A 27,739-nucleotide genomic window follows, 5' to 3' on the forward strand; every position below is an offset into this window, starting at 1 on the left:
GTTGAGAAAATTGTCAATTTTTTTCTTCTGTCAAGTAGTTGCTTAAATTCAAGATCTACAAGGCAAAACAAATGACCAATTAGAGTGCAAAAATATTCTTTTAATGGTTTTACTTCTAAATATTCGTTTCTTGGCTTTCTTACAACGCAATTGCAAGAAAGTTATGTGAATTTTCAACATTTGCCTATATTTTAGGTTGTTGTTTGCTTCCTTTTTCAAATAATATTTCTAAGGATAGCCTCAATTTCTATTGAAAAACTGCAACCAAGAACATTTTTTACAGATTTCAATAAACAGATTATAGTTTTAATGGCTGTGAAACAGTTCACTTGTAAAAATAAAAGAATTTTTTGTTTGGGATTTTATTTCTTGTTCATTTTATTTGTTCTATAGCATATTTTTAACAATCAAAAGCCCTAACTGCCCTAATTGTTTTTAAGTATACCTGAATAAATCTGTTTTTGAATTATAAAATGTATCCATCAGTTTTAATGATTTTAATTAGTACTTGAAGTATTATTCTTAAATGAATTTTATTGTACTTTCGATTTTTTCTTCATTGTGGTCAACGAGTATCGTAGTTCTTTATTGATAGAGTCTATCAATTTTTTTTCAGCAGCAAACAAAGTTTTTGCTTTTGGTTTTGTTTTGCTTGAAGTTTCTAGAGTTCAAAAACGTGTTTTCATAAGAACTTCGTGAGTTTTCGATACTGGTCAGGACGTGCGATTATTTTTGTTCTCTTTTCTGCAAAGAACGGTTACAAAAAACGCCTATTTTATATAGAGGCTAATAGTTTCAATTTAACATAATAGCTGCAATTTAATTTGTTTTTGTTTTAGTTGAAAGCATGTGGTTTGTATGAATTCTTGAAATTTGTCTTGGAAAAATTAGTGGTTTTCTAATTTTTGTCACTTTGATCTTAATTGTCAATTCTGTAGCATTATCTTTTAAACGACAGGTTGCATCATTTATCTACTGAACGAAGGCGAAGTCTTTATAATGGTTTCAATTTTAAATAATGGTCTCTTGGCTTTGGTACTACGCATATTCATGTGAAACATGTAATTTTTGGTTATCTCCTCAATTCTGTGTTATTTTGTTTTTTTGTGCCATATTATAACAAAAGTGCGGTGGCCAAAATGTAGCTGAAAAATTCGAAAATTAAGAATTCTGATGTTTTTTCATGAATAGCCAAGTGTTTTAACGGTTCCGATACCGCTTTCTTGTTAAATTTAATGATTTTTTTTCGTTTTTCACATCTGTGATTTATTATAGTCGTCTGACAAATTATGGATAATGAGAGGTTTTAATTGCTTCCTATCAGGTATAAATTAGCCTTCTTTTTAAACTGAGTTGATATGCATTGGCTTTAATCAATTTGAAATTGATTGTCTTCAAAAGTATATGCGTATTTTTCAACGTTGACTTTTTGCTTCTGTTTGTTGACCTGTTATCGATTCACATTATTGACAGTTCTCATATCTTTTTTAATGAAGTACAGGTTAATTTGTTAATTTCAGATTTGTTCTGACGCCATTTACTTTTGTAATTACGTTAATTTTTTAAATGTAATTATCGTAAGGTCACTAAATTGCCTACATATAATTTGTTTTCCATCAATTTGATTTTGAAATGATGGATCAGTTTTAAACCACAGCTATTCCTAATGATTAGAATAAAGTAAAATGATTAAAATAAGTGAAATAAATAAAACAAATTTAGAAGTCACAAAGCTTCAGTTTTTGAGCGTCTCTTACTTTCTGTGATATTTTTAGTCATATGGCAGAAAAGCATTTCTCCGTGAATTTTTATGATTAGCATATAACATAAAATGAGCAATAGTTTCCGCCTACAATTGATGAGAAAATTGATTTGATGTATATTTTGGTTTAATTTGGTTTAATTGAAGTAATTGTGTTGAACTAATTGAATTTAATTGTGCCATTCAATATTTTTTTACCAAACACATTGTTGGTGCTTTATTGTTCCCAATTTTCAGCAAATAGCTGCAGGGATTGATTCCCAATTCGTTGGTTCACAATTTGATCTCAATGACCCTACAGCTGCTGCATTCCCAGACAACTTTCCAGCTTTAGAATTTGTTCTAAAAAAAATGCGTCGAAGCTAAAAGTTCTGTAAATGTTGATATAGCTTGCAGCGTGCTGTTAATTAGTTTTACTAGATGTGTACCTTGACATGTAGATTGGCATTCGGTTATCAAGACATACATAAATGCGACCGGCTGTGACTGGTGAGATGAGGCGATGTGATCACTGCTTCGAGACCATTACCAAACTAATTCAAGAATCTCTTCTCTCTGTATGTACCAACATCTCTAAATACAATTGAATCTATTGGTAATTATGTGGTTTACTTAGATTATACAATAAATATTTATTTTTACTTTGGTCAGTTAGGATTTCTATTCTTAAATTATTCTAATTTTATAGTGGATAAAATTAGAGATGGGTCAATGTGTGGTTTTAGCTGATGATAATTGATGACATAACTGATTGAATAATTGATAAATAATTATTGGAAAGCAGAAATAAATTTAGAAAATTTGTCACTCAGAATACTTTTCTATTCGATTTCCCGTTTAAACACAATAAATGAAGTACAATTAAGTGTTAGTGAGAGGACCAAAGTTCTCACTGTTTCCTTTTATTCCTCATTTTTCAAAAGAGGGTTCATAATCTGTGGGAATATTTCCACCACTCTTAATTCTCTTGCTTTGGATTTTTGTTGTTTTAACATGAGATTACTTGGCAGAGGGTATTACCATTCAAACTGCTTATTACAATATTACACGTTATCAAAACAAAATTAACCATTTTCCCTCGTTTTTCTCACCAAATAACTAATCGCGAAACAAGAAATAATTGTGATTTTTATTCATTATTACGGCAAATTGTAAAATTGAAAACGGAGAAAACTGAACGCGTAGGAAAATTCTTCAAAGCTAACCTTTTACGCAAATGATTTCGACCATTGACTAACAAAAGAACAAAGTGATTTCTTCAGTATTTTTTTCAAATCACGGCGCATTTCTTATCTTGGAAAAACAGGAAAAACGTTTTACATAAAATTCTATTTACTTGTTTTTAAGGTCCCTCGATAATGCGTCTGGTCATCTGAAATATTTATGGCACAATCCTGTCTTTCAAAATAATAGGGCTGTTGTTGCTTTTCTTATCATTTTTACACCCAAGGAGATAAAAAGGATTATTGTTTCAGACGGGGGTGACAAATTGCACATCTTCCGTTTGTGTGAATGAATTTTGGTACGTATTAAACCAATTACACTAATGCTCACTTAGAGTTTGTTCCACAAAACGCACGTTTTAGTTTGTGTATATTGTTAATTTGAAGCTGATTAAGCGCGTGATCTAATTAATAAAGGGGGCTAATTCCTCGGCTGGTTGAGGGATTTGGACATAACTCTGTCGCACCCTAGTGGGCTGTTGGTAATTGGATCAAATTTAGGGATTAGTGGTCTCTTTTAAATAGCTAGTACTTGCCCCCTTTGAAATTTATTAAAGTGAAGCGGTCACTTTTATATTGACTTAGGCGGGTTTTCGCCAAACGCGTCTACTTTTGAAGCGTCTCTCTTTTCATTTTCTAACAAAAGCGTTCAAATTGGGGTCGTGAAACGTCAGTAAACATTCTGCCTAATTCTATTTATTTAATAAAATGAATTCTATTTATTTCGATTGCTTCTTCACTTTAACTATTTAATGATCTCAATTGAAATATTTTAAAGTTCTCTTCATCTTACGAAAATTTATGCTTTTCTGAAATATAAAGTTTTACGAAAACACTCGTACACAAAAATTACCTACACTTTTGTGATTGCAGTTATATAATAATAAAATCTGTTGTAGACAGTTGATTAGATATTGAAGCCTTCAAGCAATTGGAGTGGAACCTACTCCACCTCAACTACTACGATGGGTGGCTTTTCCTTCCTCAAACCCAATTCTAACAACAAACAGACAAATGGAAGCAAATCAAGAAAAGTCTTCGCAGGTGTAGGTGCAGGCAACGGTGGAAAAGACAGGCGTGGTCCTAAAAAGACGACTGTATCTTCATCGACATCAGCATCATCATCAGTACCTCTTTCCAATCACCGACTCAACACCTGTGAGTACCAATGTAAAATCTGGACTCAGCTATATTTCGGTGGTTCTTCCAAAACCAAATACAATGTCATTTTTTAGCTGTTAAATGGCAAATTTATTGAGCAACTGAGTGGCCATCTCTGATTGTTAATGCGTTAGGAAAATGAAGCACAATAATGGCCTCTTAAGGAAACAGTTAAAATAAGAATCACTCATCAAATGACCGATCATCAAGAATGATTTATTATAATAATTATATTGATCCTTCAAGAGCAGAATATACAGTACGGCTTTTCGAAGATTGATAAAGGTTGTTCTTAAATTTTGAGTTGAGCTCAGAACAAATAGGAGTGGATGTAGCCACATTTATATTTAAGCTCATTCCTAATTTTCCCCAATCAAACATATGTTTAGCTAATCTAATGATGCGGCCGGACATGCATTACTCCACAAGTAGCAGTTCTGAGAGTGACCCAGAGGAGCAAATACTCCCGTCCGAACGAAGGAGAGTGCGGAAGATCAGGTCTACATTCAATACTCATCATCAACTCACGGCAGCCGAGAATCGTTACCCTACCACAGCACCCACACTTAACCCTGTGATCTCAGGAGATCCATATGCGAACCACATCTACAGTCAGACAACAGTAGCCCGAGACAGGCTGAACCAGTCGCTGGACCCAAGAGCATTTGGTAGTATCCACAATATGAGTGTTTTATGTCAAGGCAATTCGTTGAGGGGGAACTGCTCTATGTATGGTAGTGTGAACGGGGGAGTTTGTTACGACAATGGACATCGGAATTTAGGTAAGCGTATATTTTTTAAACTTCGACCGCTGCTAGTTTGCTGTTTCACAGGGTTACATGACAATTTACCCAATTCCATTTTACCCAATTCCATTTATAATGGCATTGGGTAAAATGGAATTGGGTAAATTGTCCTGACACCGTTTCATAGACTGTATAGGAAATAAACCCCCCACAGTCTGATTCCAATAGTAAATAAACCCCCCACGGAGATAACAGTCAAGTGGGGTTTTATTTCAGTGGGGATATTTTATTTGGGGGGGGGGGGGGGGGGGGTTCCAACCTCAAATTGGGTAGTTTTTTGTCCAAAGCTGTGTATGCTGATAATTCTAGTGAGAAAATTATTTGACACGACTGGTACAGAATAAACTTCAAAAATACAGCAATATCTTAACTGGCTTAATTATCAGCAATATCCGCTGGCTTAATTATCACAAGCTACTAATGATCTTGATCAGTTTTTATTCTTTCGCCTATCAACATCAAGAAGGCTATATCCAGACCTCATTGGATCAATGTACAGATTTCGTCCCATCATTTTTTGTAGACAAAATAATTCTTTCCTTTCATAAACGGGAAATTTAGTTTTTTTCCAATTTTATTTTTATTGATCACTTCTAATTATCTGAACAGTTTTTATTTTCAGCCATGCACTGCCAGCGCTTGAAGAAGGAGTCTGAAAAACTATTTGAAGAGAACCGCAAATTGAGGAACGACATTGAGACACTTTTCCGGGAACTACAATTGACTACTGAGATCGTATACAGGTGCTCAAATCACATTCCACACTTAATCACCCTTCTCTTCAATAGCTCTATTGGACAGAAGACTTTATCACACGTCAATATCCCAACAAGTACTAGCCACGAGCATATGAGTCAACAGCAGGAATCGTCATCATCATCCTCAACAACACCAAGTGTTCCTATCAACAAACAACTACAACTGAAGCCCCTAGCCAAACTTTCCTCTCCGCAGATTCTTAAACAGCGCAACAGTCAGTGCTTAAACGAATCTATATCAAATATTGAGCAACTTCTTAAAGAGACAGAAGCGCGCTTCGAAACAGAGACCAAATCAAAATCTGTCAAAAAGCTCAAACGTTCACCCAAACAAGAGCTAGAAGAAGACGATTGCTCTTCAATCTACGAAAATTTAGATTTTATATCCGAAGTTTTGCAAAACAGATCAAATAGCACTTCAGCTTGTCAAAATTTCCCCTGTTACGGTCGCAATGCCAACGAGGAGCCCTTAGATATGAACAAAACTGTCCCTTGTGAACAAAATATAGCCCCATTTTTTGAAGACGAGACGGAGAAAGCTTTGGAGAAGTTAAATTTGACTTCGAATGAAATCATTTTAAATGAAACTTTTTCTGAAGCCGATAATTCACATGAAAGCAGCTCGAAAGAAATTGGAAGAGTGAACAGGACATACGTTGAACAGGAGTCGGGAAATTCTTATCAGCAATACGAACAAAATAAACCAGCAGGGAGTTACGCGCCTAGAGAGTTATCGGTTGACATTTCAAAGGCGACACTTGAAAGGGTGAAGGCAGATTTCATTTCCTCATTCCGACAACAGATCAGGCGGAGTAAACAAAACTCCCGTTCAAACGGAGCGCTTAATATCAACACCACCCTGCAAAATTGCGACACTTCTTTTACTTCCACCAGCTCACAGTCGGTTTCAGTCAAAATAACTCGCAGGAACCGAAAGTTATCAAACAACTTATCACGATCTCAAAATAACGTGGAAAATTTGGACAATACCAATTCTATCTCCGATTTGTTAGATTACTCCAAAAAATTTTCTAGGAAGTTGATTCATTTACAGTCGGAGGCGTCGGTGTTCCCGGAGAAATTGCAACACCTGCTGAAGAAAGAACCACTAGTGCAATTAATTAAAGTTCTGAATGAGTTAGAAGCTGTGATAAAAGTTCACGTAAACTCAATTTATCTCCAATATCTCTTATAAACTTGTGAATATATTTATTTATTGAAAGTTAGTTCTTGACGAAAAATAAAGTTAGTTTGCGTAATCTTTTTTTCTTCCCCCCGAACAATAATTCAAAATAAGATTGGAGAAATAAACTTCTACAGAAAAACCATGACAATAAATTTTTAAAATAAATTCAGACTAGTCTAGTATAATTAAAAAAAAATTAACCGGAAACCAATTGACTTCTCAGAAATTAAAATTATCATCCTTTTGCTAACAATTAGGGTTATATAATATAAAAAATAATACGAAATTATAACAAGAGTGCAATGTGCACATGCTTGATGAAATAATCATGCAGTTTTATTTGACTCGTTAATTTGAGAAAATTCAAAATAAATTGTTGCCTAAACGTCAATCACAGAAAAAAAACGTCAATCACAGAAAAAAAAAATCCGCATTGGAAATAGGTCTGCTCAAAATAGCTATCCATCCGGGAGAATTCCAACACTCGGGAGAGAACAACTCGCATAGCTACTACTCAAAGAAAGGTTGACTTACTACCCAGTGCCAAATTAGTCTTCCTTATAATTTCAAAAATGCGTAAAATGTTGGGCAAATTTTGGCTATTTTGCTGTTACATGTCGGAAAAAAGTTGGTAATAAGTGAATTAATTGGAAAACAGGATAGAAACAATTGCAAATTGAAACTGTACACAATTTAAAAAACGATTAAGTGAATAGAAAAGAAGTCTGGCGGGTGAATTGACGACAGAATTCAAAAATTATCCATGATTTCATTGAAGAGTTTGTTCATCTTTTCCGCTTATAACGCCCAAGTATGTTAAACAAACCAAGTATGTTAAAGAATTGACTGGTGAATATAGCATTTGCAACTGTGGCTTGTAAAGTGGTCACAAAATAAGCTTGAGGTTTTAACGAAAAGGATACGTTGTGTTTATCAGTGTTAGTCTTTGTGATCAACTATTTCAATCTGAGTCTATCTCTCCGGTTTCTGGCTCTATCCAGGATTTCAGAAGCCATGGATCTTGAAGATGCGAGTGACGTCAGTGATACTTTCTCAAGGTCGTCATCATAGACATTGTTCTGTTTGAGAGAATCGAGGGGCAACCGAAGCACAGACTCGTCATTTTCGGAGTGGAATCTACTAAAACAGGAAAAATTTAAGACTTGAGCAAGTTTGACATTCAAACTAAGCTGAAGTAAGGTGAGTGGACGATTGCTTGATAAATAAGGTATACAAGAACACAAATCCTGTAAAAGACAGCTGCCATGCTATCCGGAACTGCCATCAAACAATTCACTACAAAACTGCATTCGTGAATCAGATAATTTGGTAGCTATCTCTAATCAATTCGTATCTTTTCTTTTCATTCGGATAAACTGATAAAGCAACATAGAATGATCGAATAGAGTATAATCGTTTCAATTCAAAGAAGCTACATAACAAAGATGAAGCAATTACACTTCGATGCAGCAAAGTATACAGTAAACAAATAAGACAAACTGAACTAGTGCTTCATGAAAAAAGAGGGGGAAAACTTTGGATACCAAATGAAAATTGCAGTAAAATAGTAAAGCTCTCAAACTTTTTTTTTAAAGTTTACGCTTTTCAATAAGAGAGCTTGTTCGAGTAGGGGCGCGGCATAGAACGATCCAACACAATTCTCAAGCCTGGCAAAAACAACATATGATCTTTTAAATAATATTAAAATTATAAACTTTTTTTCATAGAAAATAGATCACTTACAAAAATTTGCTATCAAAATATCTTTCAAGAATAATATCAATATTTTGTCCGCGGAGGTAGATTGTGGGGTGGGAAGGGCGATAAGTTCAATAAATGACTTCAAAGACGTCATTGGAGGTAATTATAAACCACTATTAGCGTATACAAGTAAAAATGACAGCAACTGCATCGCACTTTTATCTGAATTTTAGTTGTCAACTAAATTTCAGATGAAAATGAGTTAAGCTGCTAAAAATTGAGAATGAGATAACAATTTAGATCACCCAAAACTTCAGAAAAATTCAAGCACGTAAAATTCACTCGCAATGTCAAAAAGTTGCAGCAGAAAAGTTGCATAAAAAACATACAGGAGCACAAGAATTAATTCAAACATCGTGCGAGAGAAACTAATATTTTAGAATACAATTGAGTGTCAACAAGAACTCAATTGCCAATTCCAAAAACATGCATGAATATGCTACTTCGAAAATCGCCAAATTTGTACGCAAACAAGAAGTTTTAAGTCGGGTACTATTGAGTAAAACTAAAATAAAAGATGAGTCAAAACAAAAATTACACAAATCTTCACAACGTTTAAACACTAAAACCTTTAGATCTATTTGATTAAACAAATGACATTTAAGTTAAAAATATAATCAAATCAGAAATTTTTACATGCAAAAAACAGTTACGGGAGAAAGTCCTTATAAAAAGGATAAGTCCTGAAATGTCCTGAAAAATATTCCATTTGTTAGAAACTATATAAAAGTTATTTACTAAAACGACTCGTTATACTCAGCCAACTAGATTTAAAAAAATGCAAAATCCTATCAGCTAAACAGAAACAATGCCCGAAAGTAAGATTAGAAAAGAAAAATCAAGCAGTCGCGAGTTAGCGTTGTTTGCAACCTAGGAGACAAACAGATGAAAATAGAAAAATCGTCCCCATTAAGAGCGCTCACGCCACCGATCTTATATGAAAAACCGATATGTGATATATCTTGAAGTAGAGAACTTTGTAGTTCAAGTCGAAACTTCGATATATAAAGAAAACTTTCTTACCTGATGTTGGCGAAGTCGTATTATTGGATAAGGGCTTATCAATTGAACCGAGTCGTTGGTTTAAATTTGTTCAAACCAAAAACTGTCAGCAAAAATAAACCGTAAATTTGAGAGATAAATTCGCCCTTCCACAATTATTGATGATCATAAAACAACTCGAAAATCGTCCCTGTAGAAACCAAAGACACGTTCTCATGTTGGGAGAACAATGTGCTACGTGCAAAACTGCACTAGTAATTGCCATATCCGGCAAGCGGAAAACTTGTTCATACTTAAGATGAAAATTAACCCATATCAGGTAATCTATCTCGAGACGGATCTGTACATTTTATACTGATACGGACAAAAAAATTGTGAATTTTTTACAATGAGACTGTTTTAAACTTAATTGTAATAAAATCGAATGTCTTGTTACTCGTGCTCTAGACAACGAAAATGGTGTCCACGCCACTGACTGACCGACAAAACTTGGATCTGCCGAATGCTGAATCCTTTATTGGTTGGATCATGTCATTTGCGGCGAAAGGGGGCGCAGAGGACAACGTCAACACAGACGATACCATCGTGAGCCTACAGGTAACAAATCTTTTCCTAGTACGTGCAGCTAAGACGCACTTCTGAAACTTATGAGCCTTATGAGCCCTAATAAGCTATTAGAGATCAGAATAGCAATTCAAAACTACATTTCTCCTCGAGAAAGAGAGAGAGAGAGAGAGAGTTATAATGGCAGAAAGGTCTAAACTTCTGTCCTTTATCCAAGGCGTAAGAGAGTCTGATGACAATTTCCTAGCGCGTCATAAAGAAGCATGTATAGGAATAAAAGTAATCTCTGAAAAAACAGAAAACTTACAGTTCAGTAGTCAAGCCTAAAGTTCAGTTGTGGAGGTAAACCACACAGCAACAAGCCCTCTCCGACTTTGAACAAGTAACACCTGTGAAAAGCTGGAGCACTCTGCTAAAATGTGCAGAAGTAAATCCCAGCCTAAGTCAATTAAGTTTGACCAATACAACAAGTTCTGGGAGGAAGAATGTATGCTAGGTGGTCAAACCATATCCAAAACAGAAAAGGGAATGTACCGCAAAAAGGAAAACGTTTAACAGGTCAGTGACAATGTAGTGCATTACAGTAAAAGGACACAAAAAATGCAAGCTGATACCGGTGCTAATAGTACCGCGATATCATCATTCATCTAGACTCAGCATAATAAACCTGTCAGATGGAAAAAACAGACGTCTCGAGGCCTATGAAGGTCATCAATTGACGCTCCTTGGATCACTAACATGTGACGTTGAGTGGAACGGAAGTAAGTAGAAGCAACAACAATTAGTAGTTGTACAGTCCGACAAAGAATTTGCAATAATTGGGAGAAACAATACCCCAATAAAGCTTGAACACAGTGTGTGATGAGAGATTACAATGCTTTACCAGAAGTGTGGCAGCGGAAGGAAAATGGAGCTCTAAGATTTGAGCGTGGACTTGACGGTTCACATTAATGTCAAAGTTATGGACGAGGATTATTCAATCCCAGACCATTTACCCTAATCTCCAAGGGCCCTAATACTTTGGCAAAATCAATCTATCAGACGGATTCTATCAACCTCAACTAGACGAGCATGGAAAAAATGCACAATCAACATATCTCAAAGACTGTTCAAGATGTGCAGGCGTTTTCACGGCTGAAAGAACTCGTCGTCAATCGTCAAGAATTGCATCAAGTCAACTGTTAAAGGAATTAAGGTTGTGGTCACCTTTCAAGAAGATCTACTGTTTTATGGAAAAACAAAGGAACAATACATAAAGCAAATGCTTGCAGTCAAAAGTCAAATTTGTCAAAAAAAATCCACCATCAACGAAAAAAAATCCTACTCATAGCCAGTTTCAAGCATTAATTTTCATGGTGACTCTGTTTCTAAAGAAAGAACAGCACCCAACCCTAAGCATAGTTAGAAAAAAAAATGCGAAACCACTATCAAACATGTGAGAACTAAAGTTATTGTCGGCTCCGCAAAATTGTATATGGTCAAATAATAACAGACGTTGCTACAAAGATGATACGTTTGAACGAAAGTCCAAAAGACTACTTTAGTTGGGAAAACGAAGAGCAAAAAGCCTTACATTTTGACAAAAGAAGGAACCGTGAAAACAGACGTCTCGAACACAACAATAGGCGGGTCTTCTCACAAGAAGGATATTCTGTGATCTACGTCTCCAGGAAACAGTCACAAGCCAAACAGCTACTCCAAAATTGAGCGAGAGTAATCTGCACTTGTCTTTGTTGTCACAAAATTGAAAAAATTGCCCAGAAGGAAGTTCACTCTACAGACTGACCACAAACCTCTCATAAATTTGTTGGCACCAGACAAAGAAATGCCATAGACAGCATCAGCAAGAATGACGAGATGGGCAATAGCAATGTCGCAAAGCTGATGTTTGAGCAGACTATACTTTGACGACGACATTGATAGAGTCTGATTTATCTTGAGCAGTATCTGTTGTATACAATCCGACCTGTAACCCAATCAGACATCAGAACTGAGCTGCAATCGAATCGATTAATCAAAGATGTCGTAAAAATAAAAATTGGCAACTGGAAACAATACTCGAAAGCAGAAAACTGATTGAAACAACAGATGCTCTGACCACCCACAACGGTATATTCATTCGTGCTTCCTTACCTTTCATCTCATCCAAACTATAACCTGTGGTGATGCTAAAGCTCATGAGACCCATCCCGGAAAAAATGCAACAAAAACAGTTCAAATGAAAGCCTGGTGGCCCCGAATCGGCCAAGATGTTCTTCGATACGTCAGTAAGTGTACAAATGCCGAAATACAGGCCTAGCCTGGGTAAAACAGTATCTACTTGGCCAGAAGCAGATGTTTGGGAAAGACGCCATGAGCACTGGGGTTATGTTAAGGAGCAGGGTAAAACTTTAGCAATAGTGGACGCGGGATCAGGCTGGATAGAAGCTTTTCTGCGGGAAACAGAACTTCACAAACAATGAAAGTTTTCCTGAATCAAATCTTGGGCATGATTTGGGATACCAAAAACGCTTTTGTCAGACAACGGTCCCAAGTTTGTTAGCAGTGACCAAAAACAGTGCTGGGAATCACGGAAGATTGAACAGATGGAGTCGCCTATCGACCATCAAAGAGAACACGGACTTGCTGAGCGAGCGATCCGAACAAAAACGGGCTATTCAAGATCGGAGTCCAAATCAGAATGTGTCATTTGGCTCTTTAGTACAACGAGCTTTGATGACACATAGGAACACTTCCAAAACGAGAAGCGAAACTCATATGGAACTTCTTTTGAGAGGGAAAGTCCCAGCAGTACTGAAACTACTGTAGTGACTGTCCATCATGCAACAAATAAGGTCACCGACTTTGATCTGTATGAACAAGTCCTCCGGACGAACAGTTGACAAAAGGTTCCAGCAGCCACCTTGATAATCTGCAGAATGAACACTTCATTAATCCGGCTAAATGCAACGAGATAGTGCTGATTAGTCACAACCAGTGACTCGGCAATACCTAAATACACAGAAGCAACTTGAGTAACTGAAGCGCAACAATCTTCAGGAGCCTCGAAAACTTCGAGCAGACAACAGAAACAGCCAGAACAAGTTGGAGAAGCTCTCCCCAAGATCTTTCATAAAAAGGAGGCAGGATGTGATATCTAACGAAGTACAGAACTTGGGAGTTCAAATTTGAAAAATCTAGTTCAGCAACATTGAATAAAGCTAATGCTTTTTCCTCAAGATATAGGAACAAGTATATCAAAGCACGATCATTGAAAATGAGGCGTTCAAAATCGACAAATCGAAGAAATCATAGCAAAGGGGCAAAATCCTATCAGCTAAACAGAAACAATGCTCGAAAGAAAGATTAGAAAAGAAAAATAAAGCAGTCGCGAGTTAGCGTTGTTTGCAACCTGGGAGACAAACAGATGAAAACAGAAAAATCGCCCCCATTAAGAGGGCTCACGCCACCGATCTTATATGAAAAACCGATATGTGATATATCTTGAAGTAGAGAACTTTGTAGTTCAAGTCGAAACTTCGATATATAAAGAAAACTTTCTTACCTGATGTTGGCGAAGTCGTATTATTGGATAAGGGCTTATCAATTGAACCGAGTCGTTGGTTTAAATTCGTCAGCGTAAACTTACCAAAAACTGTCAGCGTAAATAAACCGTAAATTTGAGAGATAAATACCTTCCACAATTGTTGATGATCATAAAACAACTCGAAAATCGTCCCTGTAGAAACCAAAGACACGTTCTCATGTTGGGAGAACAATGTGCTACGTGCAAAACTGCACTAGTAATTGCCATATACGGCAAGCGGAAAACTTGTTCATACTTAAGATGAAAATTAACCCATATCAGGTAATCTATCTCGAGACGGATCTGTACAATTTTATACTGATACGGACAAAATGTGAATTTTTGTACAATGAGGCGAATGTAATTCAACTATTATAATACTATAAATCTTGTCACTCGTGCTCGAGAACACGACACGGTTAAAATTTTGAATTCATCGTATACCATTCATAGAATTCTTCGTTTACATAAAACTTCAAAAACCATTTCGAAAACGAAAAACAAAAAAGAGAACACTTGACAAAAACCTAATCGCCAGAGACATTTACTTTGCTGAATTTTATTTATATTTTGCATCTGTTGGAAAAACAAAACATTACAATTATTAGTCGGAGAAACTAAACTGCTTAAGTACCGTTTTAGGAGCAAAGTTTCTTCTATAAGCTGAACAAATAGAGCAATCATGTATATCGTCAGAAATTAGGGGAATATAAAGGACTCAAAAATTACGCTCACGCCTGATTTATGAGCACGCAGAATTTCTTACCAGCTCAGAACACTTTAACGATCAAAAACAACGTAATGAAGGCATTATTTTAGAAAATAACTGACAGATTGCCAAACATTGTTGCGAAATAGACTGCCTTCCTATAATAAATAGATAGCAACAGATACATCATTTTTTGAGGAAAACGTTGGGCCTATCTAAAAATAACAAAACGGTATTTTCTGTAAGAAACAAAAACGAAGCTAAAACTTGAATGAAATTACGTTTGAAAGTGACCTTTTCTGATCATATGACAACGCGATTTGGTTAAGTGTGTACCAAGAGAACATTCAAAAAGAAAAAATCTCAACTACTCGACAACTTGAATGAATTGCTGAACTCATAGGCAACTGTTTCTGCTTTTAATGATTGAACAAACGTTGGAAATAGACGTTGAAATCATTTACGAAGTCCCTTAATTACGCAATCTAAGTCATTTTTCAATGATAATGTTGCCAGCTGAAAATGATATGCTAACCTGGCATCAAAAGCGGCATCTTGATAATCTCTTGCGTCTTTTACTTTATTCGCTTGTTCACTCAGTTGCTTCTCCAGGACAGTAGTGGTGAAAGGCTGTGGCGACTCTCTCACAACGGGTGACTGGTTACCAGAAGAGGAATTCAGGATTAGTTCATGGGTGTCTCCTGTCGGACGCCCGAACGACTTGATAGGTGAGCGCGTCTGTTCAACAAATAGAAGCGAAGTTAATCCATTGAGAACAAAACGTGACTGTTATTGCATACAGGCAAAACTTCTACTGTTTCTCACTTTTACTCCTCTACCTACATTCAAACATAAAAAAACCGACAAGCTCAAGATCCAATAAATTAAGCAAAATTTTTATAAGTTACGAATAACCATTACAACATACATATTGTGTGTTGGCGTCCCTGGGAGACCTGACAATCCATGAATCAATTTTCGCCACAGGGTAAACAGATTTGCCTGATTTGTCCTTTTTCCGCTGGAACTCCGCTGGAAAAAGAAGAAATGTTTCGGAAACACTGCTGAATCACAATTAAAAAGCTCACGAATCCTATTGAGATTTCAGTCTGTAATTAATGTTAGCGCAATAGATTTCAAATGAAAAAAAAAAAAATAGCAGGACAAGTCCTGAAATACAATCCAAACAATTGAACGAATAACTGAGAACAAATGTACCTGATCAGCAGATCAAATGAACAATCCCAGCCAAAAAGACAATCTCAAAAGTTGAGAAACTAAAATAATCAAACAAACTAAACAAAAAATTCATTGCTAAAACTCTTGAAGCTTTTACCCTGAAGGCCAAATATGATACAATTCAGTATACTCATTAACTCACGCACAAGACTTGAAAGAGATTTATTATCCACTAAAGGCAGATAAACTCGAGAAATATGAGATATGCTCCAAAAACTGACAAGTACAAAACTCATGTTTTTAAATTTTGCGGAAATGAAATGTTTAAAAGCATTCTTTGGCCCGTGGAATGCTGCCATTATGTGATCTATCTGCAAGACCTAAAAAACAATTTCGTTGACCTATAAAGATCGTTGGACTCAGCAAAACAAAAAAAAACTTCAAAAAATTGAAAAACAAAGGCTCATTTTAACGAATTATTGGTAATTTTCGTGATATCAAAAACTTCAGTACCATTTCTTTGTCTCCAGAGACTATCGTGTATCTCTATTTCTAATTTCAATGAACTTCACTGGCTCATAAAGATGAATCAATTTGGAACATGCTAATAATTTTAAAAAATAATAAAAAAAAATTAAATTTTATCAAAAATTTGTAAAAAAACTCGTAATATTAAAACATTGGTAACCAATCCATTTCTTCTAGCAACTATGCAGTACCTTATTATCAAAATTCCTGTAATCATGGTGCAAGAAAACTCGCTGGTGAAAATTTTCAAAAAATCTTTCAAAATTTCAAGTTTCATTAAAACAAAACTGCTAAAATTCGTGATATTAAAAAATGAAAATGTGTATCATTGCCACTAAATCTATGCAGTAACCTATTATCAAACCGTGGAGGAGGTTCAGTGGCCCCTGAGGTGGGTAAAACCTAAAAATTGACAAAAAAATTAAAAACAAAACTACTTGAAATAATTGCAAATTTTATCAAATTAGTGTGATATATGTTATCAAATATTGTGAAAAATTGAAAGTTTTTATTAAAGAATTAGTACAATTTTTGATATCAAAACAATCAAAACCAGTCCATGGCCACCAAAAAGTTTTTTTAGTACCCAATTATCAAACGCTATAGGAGATTTCCTGGCTCCCGGGGCTCGGAAAGCTTAGACAATGAAAACAAATTTTTAAAAATTTGAAAAAAAACTCAAGTTTCATAAAAATTTGCTAAAATTCGTGATGTTAAAATGTTGAAAATCACTCTATTACCACTAGAATCTATGCAATAACATAATCAAACCCTTCAGGACGTTGCTTGACATCTAGGGCTGAACAACTCAAAAAATGACAAAAGTTTTCAAAAAACTTGAAAAAAAAAACTGTAAAAATTGTATATATTTGCGTGTTTACGTTTCGAGTACCAAATGATATAGCTCTTTAATTGGTCATAATAAGTAATTATTTGTTGCAAAAGACCTTTATCAATTTTCGTAAAAGCCTATTTTAGACTGGTCGAACAAAATATTCGCAAAAAGACAAAAAAAAACGCAAGAAATTGCAACATTTTGAGCTCAAAAACTCCTAAAAATGACCTTTTAACCTTGTAATACGGCCTTCCCAGTTGCTTCACCACTCTAAGCACATTACGGACTACTAAACGCGGCGCTAAGGGCTTCTAATGAAACTTGATACCCGCTGAGCTTTACCGGTTTATCCAGTTTTGAAAGCTCAAAGTCATGAAAAAAGGTGAGAAGACATCTTACAAAAAGAACATAGCGGGACAAGTCCTGAGAAAAAAATTCAAAGAATTGTATGATAAAGTGAGAACTAATGTACCTGACCAAAAGATCAATGGAACAATCCCAGCCAAAAAGACAAAATAGTAGTTGAGAAACTAAAATAATCAAACATTAAAAAAAAACATTGCTAAAAGAATCATAATACAAACTCCTGAAGCTTTTACAATGCAGGCCACATATGATACAATTCAATTTACTCAATTACTCACGCAAAGGCCAAGAAAGATCTATTTGCCACTAAAGCTGGGTAAACTCGAGAACTATGACAAACGCTTCAAAAAAAACAGAAGTGTCAAATTTCTAAACTTCGCAGAAAATCTTAGGACAACTTTTTTGTCCTGCAGTTTTGTCAAGTAACCCATCGGCAAAACTTAAGTTCAGAATCGTTCGCCAGCAACGATTGTTAAACTTAGTAAAACGACAAAAGATTTCCAAAAAATTTATAAAGAAATCCAAATTTTAACAAAATCTTGCTAAAATTCGTAATATGCATATCTTCCGAACCACTTCATTTTCTCCAAAAAACTATTCAGTATCCCTATTTCAAGCTTTAAATAGTTTCACCGGAACATAGAGATCGATAAATTTAGAACAAGATAATAAATTTCAGAAAATTTGAAAATCAAATTTTGATAAAATTTGATAAAACTTTTAAGTATTGAAAAAATTTGTGGTTTCTAAAAGTTGAAAACCATTCCATTGCCCCGAGCAACTTTGCAGTAACATACTACCAAACCATAAAAAATTTGCCCGGCCGCTTAGGCTGAAAACGAAAAAAATCTGGAAAAACGACAAGAATTTTAGAAAAACTTGAAAATTGCAAATTTTATCAAAAAAATGCAAAAATTCGTGACGGTAAAATCTTTTTCATTGCTACCAGAAACTAGGCAGTAATCTATAATCAAAACCTAGAGGAGATTCCTTGGTCCTTGAAGGTCCGGAGACCTAAAAAACGACAAACATTTTCAAAATTTCAAATTTTATCAAATATTGCAAATATAAGCAAAATTAAAAAGTTGAAAACCATTACATAACAGAAGACCTCAAAAACTCCTAAAAATGACCTTTTATCCTTAAATTACGGCCTTCCCAGTAGCTTCACCACTCTCAGTATTTCACGGACTACCAAACGAGGCCTCTAATGAAACTTGATACAACTAGAGCATTACCTGTTCATCCTATTTTGAAAGCCCAAGGTCACGAAAAAAGGTGGTAAAACATTTCAGAAAAATGAAAAAAACAGCAGGACACGTCCTGAAAAACAGTCCACAGAATTGAAAGAAAAACTGAGAACTAATGTACTTGACAAGCAGAACATTTGAACAATCCCAGCCAAAAAGACAATTTCAAAATTTGAAAAACTAAAACATTCAAACAAATCTAACAAACTATCCAGTATATTTATTTCTAATTTCAAAGAAATTCTTTGGCTCATAAAGATGAATAAACCTGGAACACGATAATAATTTCCAGAATTTGCGAAAAATATTTAAATTTAACCAAAAACTTGTGAAAACTTGTAATATTAAAATATTGGTAAGCAATCCATTCCCTCTAGCAACTATGCAGTAGCTTATTATCAAACCGTAGAGAAAATTCCTTTGCTCATGGTGCCAGAAAACTCGTCGGTAAAAACTTTTTTCAAAATCTCGAAAAATTTCAAGTTTTATTTAAACAAAACTGCTAAAAATTGTGATATTTAAAAGTGAAAACCTTTGTAATTGCCACTAGAAGCTAAGCAGTAACCTATTATCAAAATCCGGAGGAAGTTCGTTGGCCCTTGATGTGGAAAAAACCTAAAAATTGACAAAAAATTCAAAAAAACTACTTGAAAAATTTTTTATCAAATTATTGTGATATATATTATCAAATATCAAAAATTCTAAAAAATTGCAAGTTCTATCAAAACATTGGAAAAAGTTTTGATTATAAAATCATGAAAACCAGTCCCTGGCCAGCAAAAATGTTTAGTACCCAATTATCAAACGCTATAGGAGATTTCCTGGCTTCCGGGGCTCGGAAAACTTAAATAATGAAAACAAATTTTTAAAAATTTGAAAATTCAAGGTTCATTAAAAAATTGCTAAAATTCGTGATGTTAAAATGTTGAAAATCATTCTATTACCACTAGAAACTATGCATTAACATATTATAAAACCCTTGACGTTGCTTGACATCTAGGGCTGAAAAACTCAAAAAATGACAAAAGTTTTCAAAAAACTTGAACAAAATTGTAAAATTTGTATAAATTTGCGTGTTTACGTTTCGAGTACCAAATGATATAGCTCTTAAAATGGTCATAAAAAGTTATTATTGCTTAAAAAGACCTTTATCAATTTTGCAGAACTCTATTTTAGACTGGCCGAACAACAAATTCGAAAAAAGACAAAAAAACGTGAAAAATTGCAACATTTTGAGCTCAAAAACTCCTAAAAATGACCTTTTAACCTTGTCATACGGCCTTGCCAGTTGCTTCACCACTCTAAGCACTTTACGGACTACTAAACGCGGCTAAAGACTTCCAATGAAACTTGATGACCGCTGAGCTTTACCGGTTTATTCCGTTTTGAAAGCTCAAAGTCAAGAAAAATAGGGGTGAAAACATCGTATAAAAATAAAAAAACAAAGCAGGACAAGTCCTGAAAAGCAATTCAACGAATTGAAGGAAAAAGTGAGAACTAATGTACCTGACCAAAAGATCAATGGAACAATGCCAGCTAAAAAGACAAAATAGTAGTTGAGAAACTAAAATAATCAAACAATAAAAAAAAACATTGCTAAAAGAATCATAAAACAAACTCCTGAAGCTTTTACAATGCAGGCCACATATGATACAATTCCATTTACTCAAATACTCACGCAAAGGCCAAGAAAGATCTATTTGCCACTAAAAGTAGGTAAACTCGAGAAATATGACAACCGCTTCAAAAAAAAAAGAAGTGTAAAATTTCTAAAATTCGCAGAAAATGTTAAAAACAACTTTTTTGTCCTGCAGTTTTGTCAAGTAACCCATCTGCAAAACTTAAGTTTAGATTCGTTCGCCAGCAACGATTGTTAAACTTAGAAAACGACAAAAAATTTAAAGAAATCCAAATTTGAACAAAATCTTGCTCAAATTCGTAATATTCATATCTTCAGAACCATTTCATTTTCTCCATAGACTATCCAGTATCCCTATTTCAAGCGTTAAATAGTTTCACTGGCTCATAAAGATCAATAAATTTGGAACAAGATAATAAATTTCAGAAATTTTGAAAATCAAATTTTGATAAAATTTGATAAAATTTTTAAATAATGAAAAAATTCGTGATATCTAAAAGTTGAAAACCATTCCATTGCCCCAAGCAACTTTGCACTAACAAACTACCAAAACCTTTAAAATGTTGCATTCATGACGGTAAAATGTTAAAATCTACTCCATTGCTACCAGAAACTAGGCAGTAACTTATAATTAGAACCTGAAGGAGATTCCTTGGTCCTTGAAGCTCGAGAGACCTAAAAAACGACAAACATTTTCAAAATTTCAAATTTTATCAAAAATTGTAAAAATATGCAATATTAAAAAATTGAAAACCATTACATGGGCACTAAAAGATTCCTCAGTAACCAATTAGCAAACCCTAGAGTTGTCTTCTCGGCCCTGGTTCTCCAAAAACTTAAATAATCGTGATAAATAACAAAAAAGCGAAAAAATGAAAGTCTTTTTTAAAAAATGGTTAAATTTGTGATGTTAAAATGATAAAAAACTATTTCATTACTACTAGAAACTATGCGGTAACCTATTGTTATACCCTAGAGGAGGTTCCTTTACACCTAGGGCTGGTGAAGAATTTTCAAAAAATCTTGAAAAAATTGAAGTTATTTAAAAACAAAACTCCTATTATCAAACCCTTGAGGACTTTGCTTGACATTCAGGGCTGAAAAACTCAAAAAATGACAAAAGTTTTCAAAAAACTTGAGCAAAATTGTAAAATTTGCGTGTTTACGTTTCGAGTACCAAATGATATAGCTCTTAAACTGGTAATTAAAATGGGCTAATAAAAAATAATCATTTAATGCAGAAGACCTTTATCAATTTTTGCAAACCTCTATTTTAGACTGGTCAAACAAAAAACTCGGAAAAAGACAAAAAATTGCAACATTTTGAGCTCAGAAACCCCTAAATGATATTTTAACCTTGAAATACGGTCTTTCCAGTTGCTTCACGACTCTAAGCACTTGACGGACTACCAAACGCGGCTAAGGGCTTCCAATGAAACTTGATGCACGCTGAGCTTCACCGGTTCATTGCGTTTTGAAAGCTCAAAGTCATGAAAAAAAGGTGTGAAAACATCATACAAAAATAAAAAAACAAAGCAGGACAAGTCCTGAAAAGCAATTCAACGAACTTAAGGAAAAAGTGAGACCTAATGTAATAATAATAATAATCATAATAAGTAATTATTTGTTGCAAAAGACCTTTATCAATTTTCGTAAAAGCCTATTTTAGACTGGTCGAACAAAATATTCGCAAAAAGACAAAAAAAAACGCAAGAAATTGCAACATTTTGAGCTCAAAAACTCCTAAAAATGACCTTTTAACCTTGTAATACGGCCTTCCCAGTTGCTTCACCACTCTAAGCACATTACGGACTACTAAACGCGGCGCTAAGGGCTTCTAATGAAACTTGATACCCGCTGAGCTTTACCGGTTTATCCAGTTTTGAAAGCTCAAAGTCATGAAAAAAGGTGAGAAGACATCTTACAAAAAGAACATAGCGGGACAAGTCCTGAGAAAAAAATTCAAAGAATTGTATGATAAAGTGAGAACTAATGTACCTGACCAAAAGATCAATGGAACAATCCCAGCCAAAAAGACAAAATAGTAGTTGAGAAACTAAAATAATCAAACATTAAAAAAATAAAACGTTGCTAAAAGAATCATAATACAAACTCCTGAAGCTTTTACACTGCATGCTATATATGATACAATTCAATTTACTCAATTACTCACGCAAAGGCCATGAAAGAACTATTTGCCACTAAAAGTAGGTAAACTCGAGAAATATGACAACCGCTTCAAAAAAACAGAAGTGTAAAATTTCTCAACTTCGCAGAAAATGTTAAAAACAACTTTTTTCTCCTGTAGTTTTGTCAAGTAACCCATCTGCAAAACTTAAGTTCAGATTCTTTTGCCAGTAACGATTGTTAAACTTAGAAAAACGACAAAAGATTTCCAAAAAATTTATAAAGAAATCCAAATTTTAACAAAATCTTGCTAAAATTCGAAATATTCATATCTTCAGAACCATTTCATTTTCTCCATAGACTATCCAGTATCCCTATTTCAAGCGTTAAATAGTTTCACTGGCTCATAAAGATCGATAAAATTGGAACAAGATAGTAGATTTAAGAAAATTTGAAAATCAAATTTTGATAAAATTTGATAAAATTTTTAAATATTGAAAAAATTTGAGATATCTAAAAGTTGAAAACCATTCCATTGCCCCTAGCAACTTTGCAGTAACATACTACCAAAACCATAAAAAAGTTGCATTGGTGACGGTAAAATGTTTAAATCTACTTCGTTGCTACCAGGAACTAGGCAGTAACCTATAATTAAAACCTGAAGGAGATTCCTTGGTCCTTGAAGCTCGAGAGACCTAAAAAATGACAAACATTTTCAAAATTTCAAATTTTATCAAATATTGCAAATATAAGCAATATTAAAAAGTTGAAAAACATAATCTTAAAAAAATATAAAAACATGGCCGGACAAATGAAGAAAAACACTGAAAAACTGAGAACTAATGTACTTGACCAGCAGATCAATTGAACAATCCCAGCCAAAAAGACAATCTCAAAAGTTGAAAAATAAAATAATCAAACAAATTAAACAAAACTTTCATTGCTAAAACGCTGGAAGCTTTTACCCTGAAGTCCAAACAAGATACAATTAACGATACCCATGAACTCACTCAGAAGACTTGAAAGAGACTTATTATTCATTAAAGGCAGATAAACTCGAGAAATATGACAAATGCTCCAAAAAAAAACAAGGGCAAAATTTTGCAAAATGACTCTTAATTTTGCAGAAAAAACCTCGAAACTAAGTTTTGGTCAGTAGCGTGCTGCCATGTGAGCCATCTGAATGACCTCAAAAAGTTTCGATGGGGTGTAAAGATCGTTAAACAAAGAAAATTAAAAACAATTTTAAAAAAAACGACAATTTTAACAAAATCTTGCTGAAATTCGCGATACCAACAATTTCCGTACCATTTCATTGTCTTCAGAGGACATCTAGTATCTCTTTTTCAAACCTCAAAGAGTTTCACTGGCTCAGAAAGATAAATAAATTTGGAAATTGATAACTTTAAAATTTTAAAAATTTAAATAAAAAAATTTAAATTTTATCAAAAAAATTGCTTTAACTCGTGTTATTAAAAAATTGATGGCCAGCCCATTTTCTCTAACAACTATGCATGAAATTAATATCAAACCAACGAGATTTTTGTGCCGATGGTACGGAAAACACGCTGTTGAAAAAAACTGCCAGAATTCGTGATATTAAAAAAAGAAAACCTGTGCCATTACTACTAGAATCAATGCAGTAACCTATTATCAAACCCCTGAGGAGGTTCGTTGGCCCTTGAGTTTGGAAAAACCTAAAAATTGACAAAAGATTTAAAATAAAAACTTGAAAAAAATGCAAATTTTATCAAATTATTGTGATATTAATTATCAAACATCAAATATTGTGAAAAAAATTTGTGATAATAAAATGATAAAAACTACCCCATGGCCAATAAGAACTTTTATCACCCTATTATCAAACTCTATAAGAGATTTCCTGGCTCCTGGAGCTCGGAAAACTTAGATGTCGACAATAAATTTTTTAAAATTTGAAAGAATGACCTTAATTGACCTAAAAATGACCTTTCAACTTTGAAATACGGCCTTCCCAGTTGGCCTTCTCCTCACGACTCTGAGCACTTGGAGACCTACTAATCGCGGCTGAGGTCCTCAAATGAAACTTGATGCCCGCTGAGCTTTACCGTTTTATTCCGTTTTGAAAGCTCAAAACCATGAAAAAAATGTGTAAAAACAACTTACAAAAATAAAAAACATAGCCGGAAGAATTCCGGAAACGACTCGAAGGAGAAAATTGCCCATACTAATATCTAAACAACTAAAACAACTAGTTTGAACCCTGAAGCTCCACAAATTCCACAAAAAATTTAAGGAAGAATAAAAACGGCATTCAAAAACATTTTGAACAAAAACACTAGAAAAACTAAATGAGTTTTTTTTAATAGTACAAGGAAACATAAAGCCAAAAAAATCTTTTGCAATTAGAGCAATGAAGCTTGCAAAAATGGGCAAGTCAAAATAGTCTAAGAAACTGGTCTAAGATGAAAAAAAAACTGCAAAAAATTAAGAAAAATGCTTTAAAATTTTTCAATTTTTCTGTAATTTTTCCTAAGAAAAAACATTTTATACCAACAAAACTTTAATCAACTGGTATCTGAAAATTCCTTAAGTAACAATTTTCTATTTAAATCCCACTTAAAGCAGTAAAACAAAAAAGGGGCAAAAAATCATTAAATTATGTCTAAAAATCAGCAAAACTGATAAAAAACTCCAAATTAGCATTAAACTCAAATTAACTGCTTGAAACCTTCGATTCTTATCAAAACAAGCATAAAAGTAACACAATATCATAATCAAACCTCATAACCATCAAAAGTTGCCAATAAACTGCTTTTAAAAGCCGCACGTGAACAAAAAAAATTCGCTCGCTTAGAGAAAATTTTTTCACACATCAATTTCTCGCTCTCTCAAAAACAGCGGTATGAACAAAAACCATTCTTTGTTCGCTCCACTCTTCACTTTTGTTAAGCACCAAAATTACTCCAAATTTTTTCACGCGTTTCATTTCCCGCTTCAAAAATCACTCCAATAAGATTGATTAAAAAAGGACTTCTCCAATACTCCTCTTCGAGTCGTAAAAAAGTGAGCACCATTACAATCCAATTCTTGTATTGTAAACGTTAAAACAACCTAGAGAATAAAACGTATAGAAATCGAGAAGTGAACACTTTTACCATTTTAAAGCAACTAGCCTTGAACCATTTTGCGCGATGGCATCTGCTGACTATTTCCGAAGTGCTCCTCAGACGATTTCACAACTGGCCGTGCACTGTTCGGCCGAGGTCTTGCTTTAGATTGTGTAAGCGAGGCTTTCTTCTCCAAGCGAGCGGAATCTACACAAAAACAAGTCCAGATTTTATAAATCAAAACGGGTCAAAGTTGACGCAGTTGTCAGGTCGGGGGTACAGTAGGAATGTGTAAAACAAAAACTTTTAAATACAAAATCAGGAGAGTTATAAATTCAACTAATAGAAACTTCTCAGAATAATTACGGGTTGAGATACAAGAAGCATCCAAACTTCCAATAAATGTTTTCTGATCGAATAAAAACTTAGGAGATATCTTAGGAGATAGAAAAAGAAAATTACACAAAACGGACAAAAGGAAAAAACAAGAAACACTAATTCATCGCTGCTCAATCACAAAGAAAGGATTTTTGATACAATAATATTAAAACAAAAATTTTTCACAAGGAGTTTTATCATCTTTGGAAATAGATAACGAAAAAATGATTCGAATAGTTAAAAATCGGAGAGTTAAGGATGAGTCCAAGCAAAAAGAAGTTGATCTCTAAAGAATTACTAAAAAAGTAGACTTTAAACATTAAAGTAAACTTTAAAGTGGACTTTAAACTTAAAAGTAAACATTAAAAAGTAGACTTTTAGATATTTGGAGGAAAAACAGTATATATTTGTATATATGTTTCATACAAAATAATAAGAAACGCTTCTCTAACCGGCAATTGAAAAAACAAAAAACAACTAATGAGAGAACCCAGATGTTAGCGACTTTCCTGACTGAAAACAGGCAATAAGAATTTATAAACACAAAACATCAACAAAATGTGAAAAAACGAAAATCCCAAAACTCGGAAAAATAAACGTTATTATCAAAAGACACTTGATTAAAAAAAAGTCACTAAGAAAAAAAGAAAGTTTTTCAGTTTATGTTTACCACAATAGCAAACGTTTTGAATTTCCGACATTCGCATCAAACAAAAATATGCTTCGTTCAAATTTATAATCAGAAAGAATTATATGAAATAACTGACAAGCAAACAAAGAAAACATCAGGTCCTGGATTTCTTCCCGCTTGGTCTTCAAATGTATCAAAATCAAATGGAACATACTTACAGCTTGCAATGAACAATTGTAATTCCAACAGTGTTTTTCTAGATATGCTAAGACAGGCATATGTAATTCCAATTTAGAAAAATGGTGATACACTTAAATCACAAAAATACCGATCAATTTCTGAGACAAACACTCTTGCTAAAGTATTTAAAAGCTAATCAATAAAAACCAGTTTGTTTTTGTGAAATAAATAGTGTTTACAGATTTAGCGAAAGCGTTCACCTCATTTTCTCAAGAAATTTAAAGTTCGGATTTTCCACGGGATCTAAAACTCTGCAACAATCATATCTATTTAAAAGAAAAAGGAATGCGTTGGACACAGATTCAAACATTCAGATTTGGTGTAAACTTAGCGTTGAGTGCCTCATGGAGCAGTCGTCGGGTCCCTGATTTTCATACTGTATATTAACAACTTCCTGGAAAAACTAAAAAGCAATGTACTAAATAAGGAATCTGAGATGAGAAAATTCCGATAATTTCCAGTGTTTTTAAACAAAAACAGTTGCCAAACTAAATGGAATGACCGATCACTAATCAAAAATTTCTCGAGAAAATGGAAAAACTTACAATGGAAATCTCGAAAGAAAAAACAAACTAAATTTAAGAAGAAAGTAAATAGCAAAATGATCGAATTACAGGAGTGTTCTTAAAACGAAAGATCAAAACAAAGTTTCAGAACTTAATTTCACTAGTAAAAAGGGACCCGTTTATTCACATATCTACAACGTAGTTCTGAAAGTGTAAAAGTTTGAGCAGACTTTTTGTAATGGTTAAAACAATTGAATTTACGTATTTATATCAAAATATTACTGCATCGTCATAAAAGATAACAATGGTTCGTGCTTGTAAATTTCTGTAGCTGTATTCACAGTTACTTCCAATTTTTACCTACTTCCAAGTACTTACTTCCCCTTACTTCCAAGAAAGGGAGAGCAGTTTTCCATATTTTTTAAAATCACTTTTGCTTGGAAAATAAAATTTATTCCATTAATACATTAAATT

At 33.9% G+C, this 27,739-nt stretch overlaps 2 protein-coding genes across 3 annotated transcripts in view; one reads left to right on the plus strand and one right to left on the minus strand.

The window, feature by feature from the left end:
• Nucleotides 1–3,185: 3,185 nt before the first annotated feature.
• LOC142334952 (uncharacterized) lies at nt 3,186–6,905 on the plus strand. The gene is made up of 4 exons (XM_075383281.1): nt 3,186–3,284; nt 3,885–4,143; nt 4,536–4,928; nt 5,575–6,905. The coding sequence occupies exons 2-4, from the start codon at nt 3,951–3,953 to the stop codon at nt 6,903–6,905; spliced, it is 1,917 nt and encodes a 638-aa protein (XP_075239396.1). The 5' UTR covers nt 3,186–3,284; nt 3,885–3,950.
• Nucleotides 6,906–7,519: 614 nt separating this feature from the next.
• The window catches only part of LOC142334571 (uncharacterized), a 59,771-nt gene continuing 39,551 nt past the window's right edge, over nt 7,520–27,739 (minus strand). The window contains exons 12-15 of one of the 2 annotated variants that reach the window (XM_075382703.1): nt 25,577–25,717; nt 15,426–15,529; nt 15,033–15,235; nt 7,520–8,033 (exon numbers count right to left, since the gene is read on the minus strand). In XM_075382703.1, coding sequence (XP_075238818.1) covers nt 7,853–8,033; nt 15,033–15,235; nt 15,426–15,529; nt 25,577–25,717 — 629 coding nt within the window. In that variant the 3' untranslated portion in view covers nt 7,520–7,852. Of the gene's footprint in view, nt 8,037–15,032; nt 15,236–15,425; nt 15,530–25,576; nt 25,718–27,739 lie in introns of both variants that reach the window. The other variant, XM_075382702.1, reaches the window with a different exon arrangement.

The sequence above is a fragment of the Convolutriloba macropyga genome, chromosome 2 (assembly GCF_964194025.1).
Source record: "Convolutriloba macropyga chromosome 2, txConMacr16.3, whole genome shotgun sequence".
Taxonomy (NCBI): Eukaryota; Metazoa; Xenacoelomorpha; order Acoela; family Convolutidae; genus Convolutriloba; species Convolutriloba macropyga.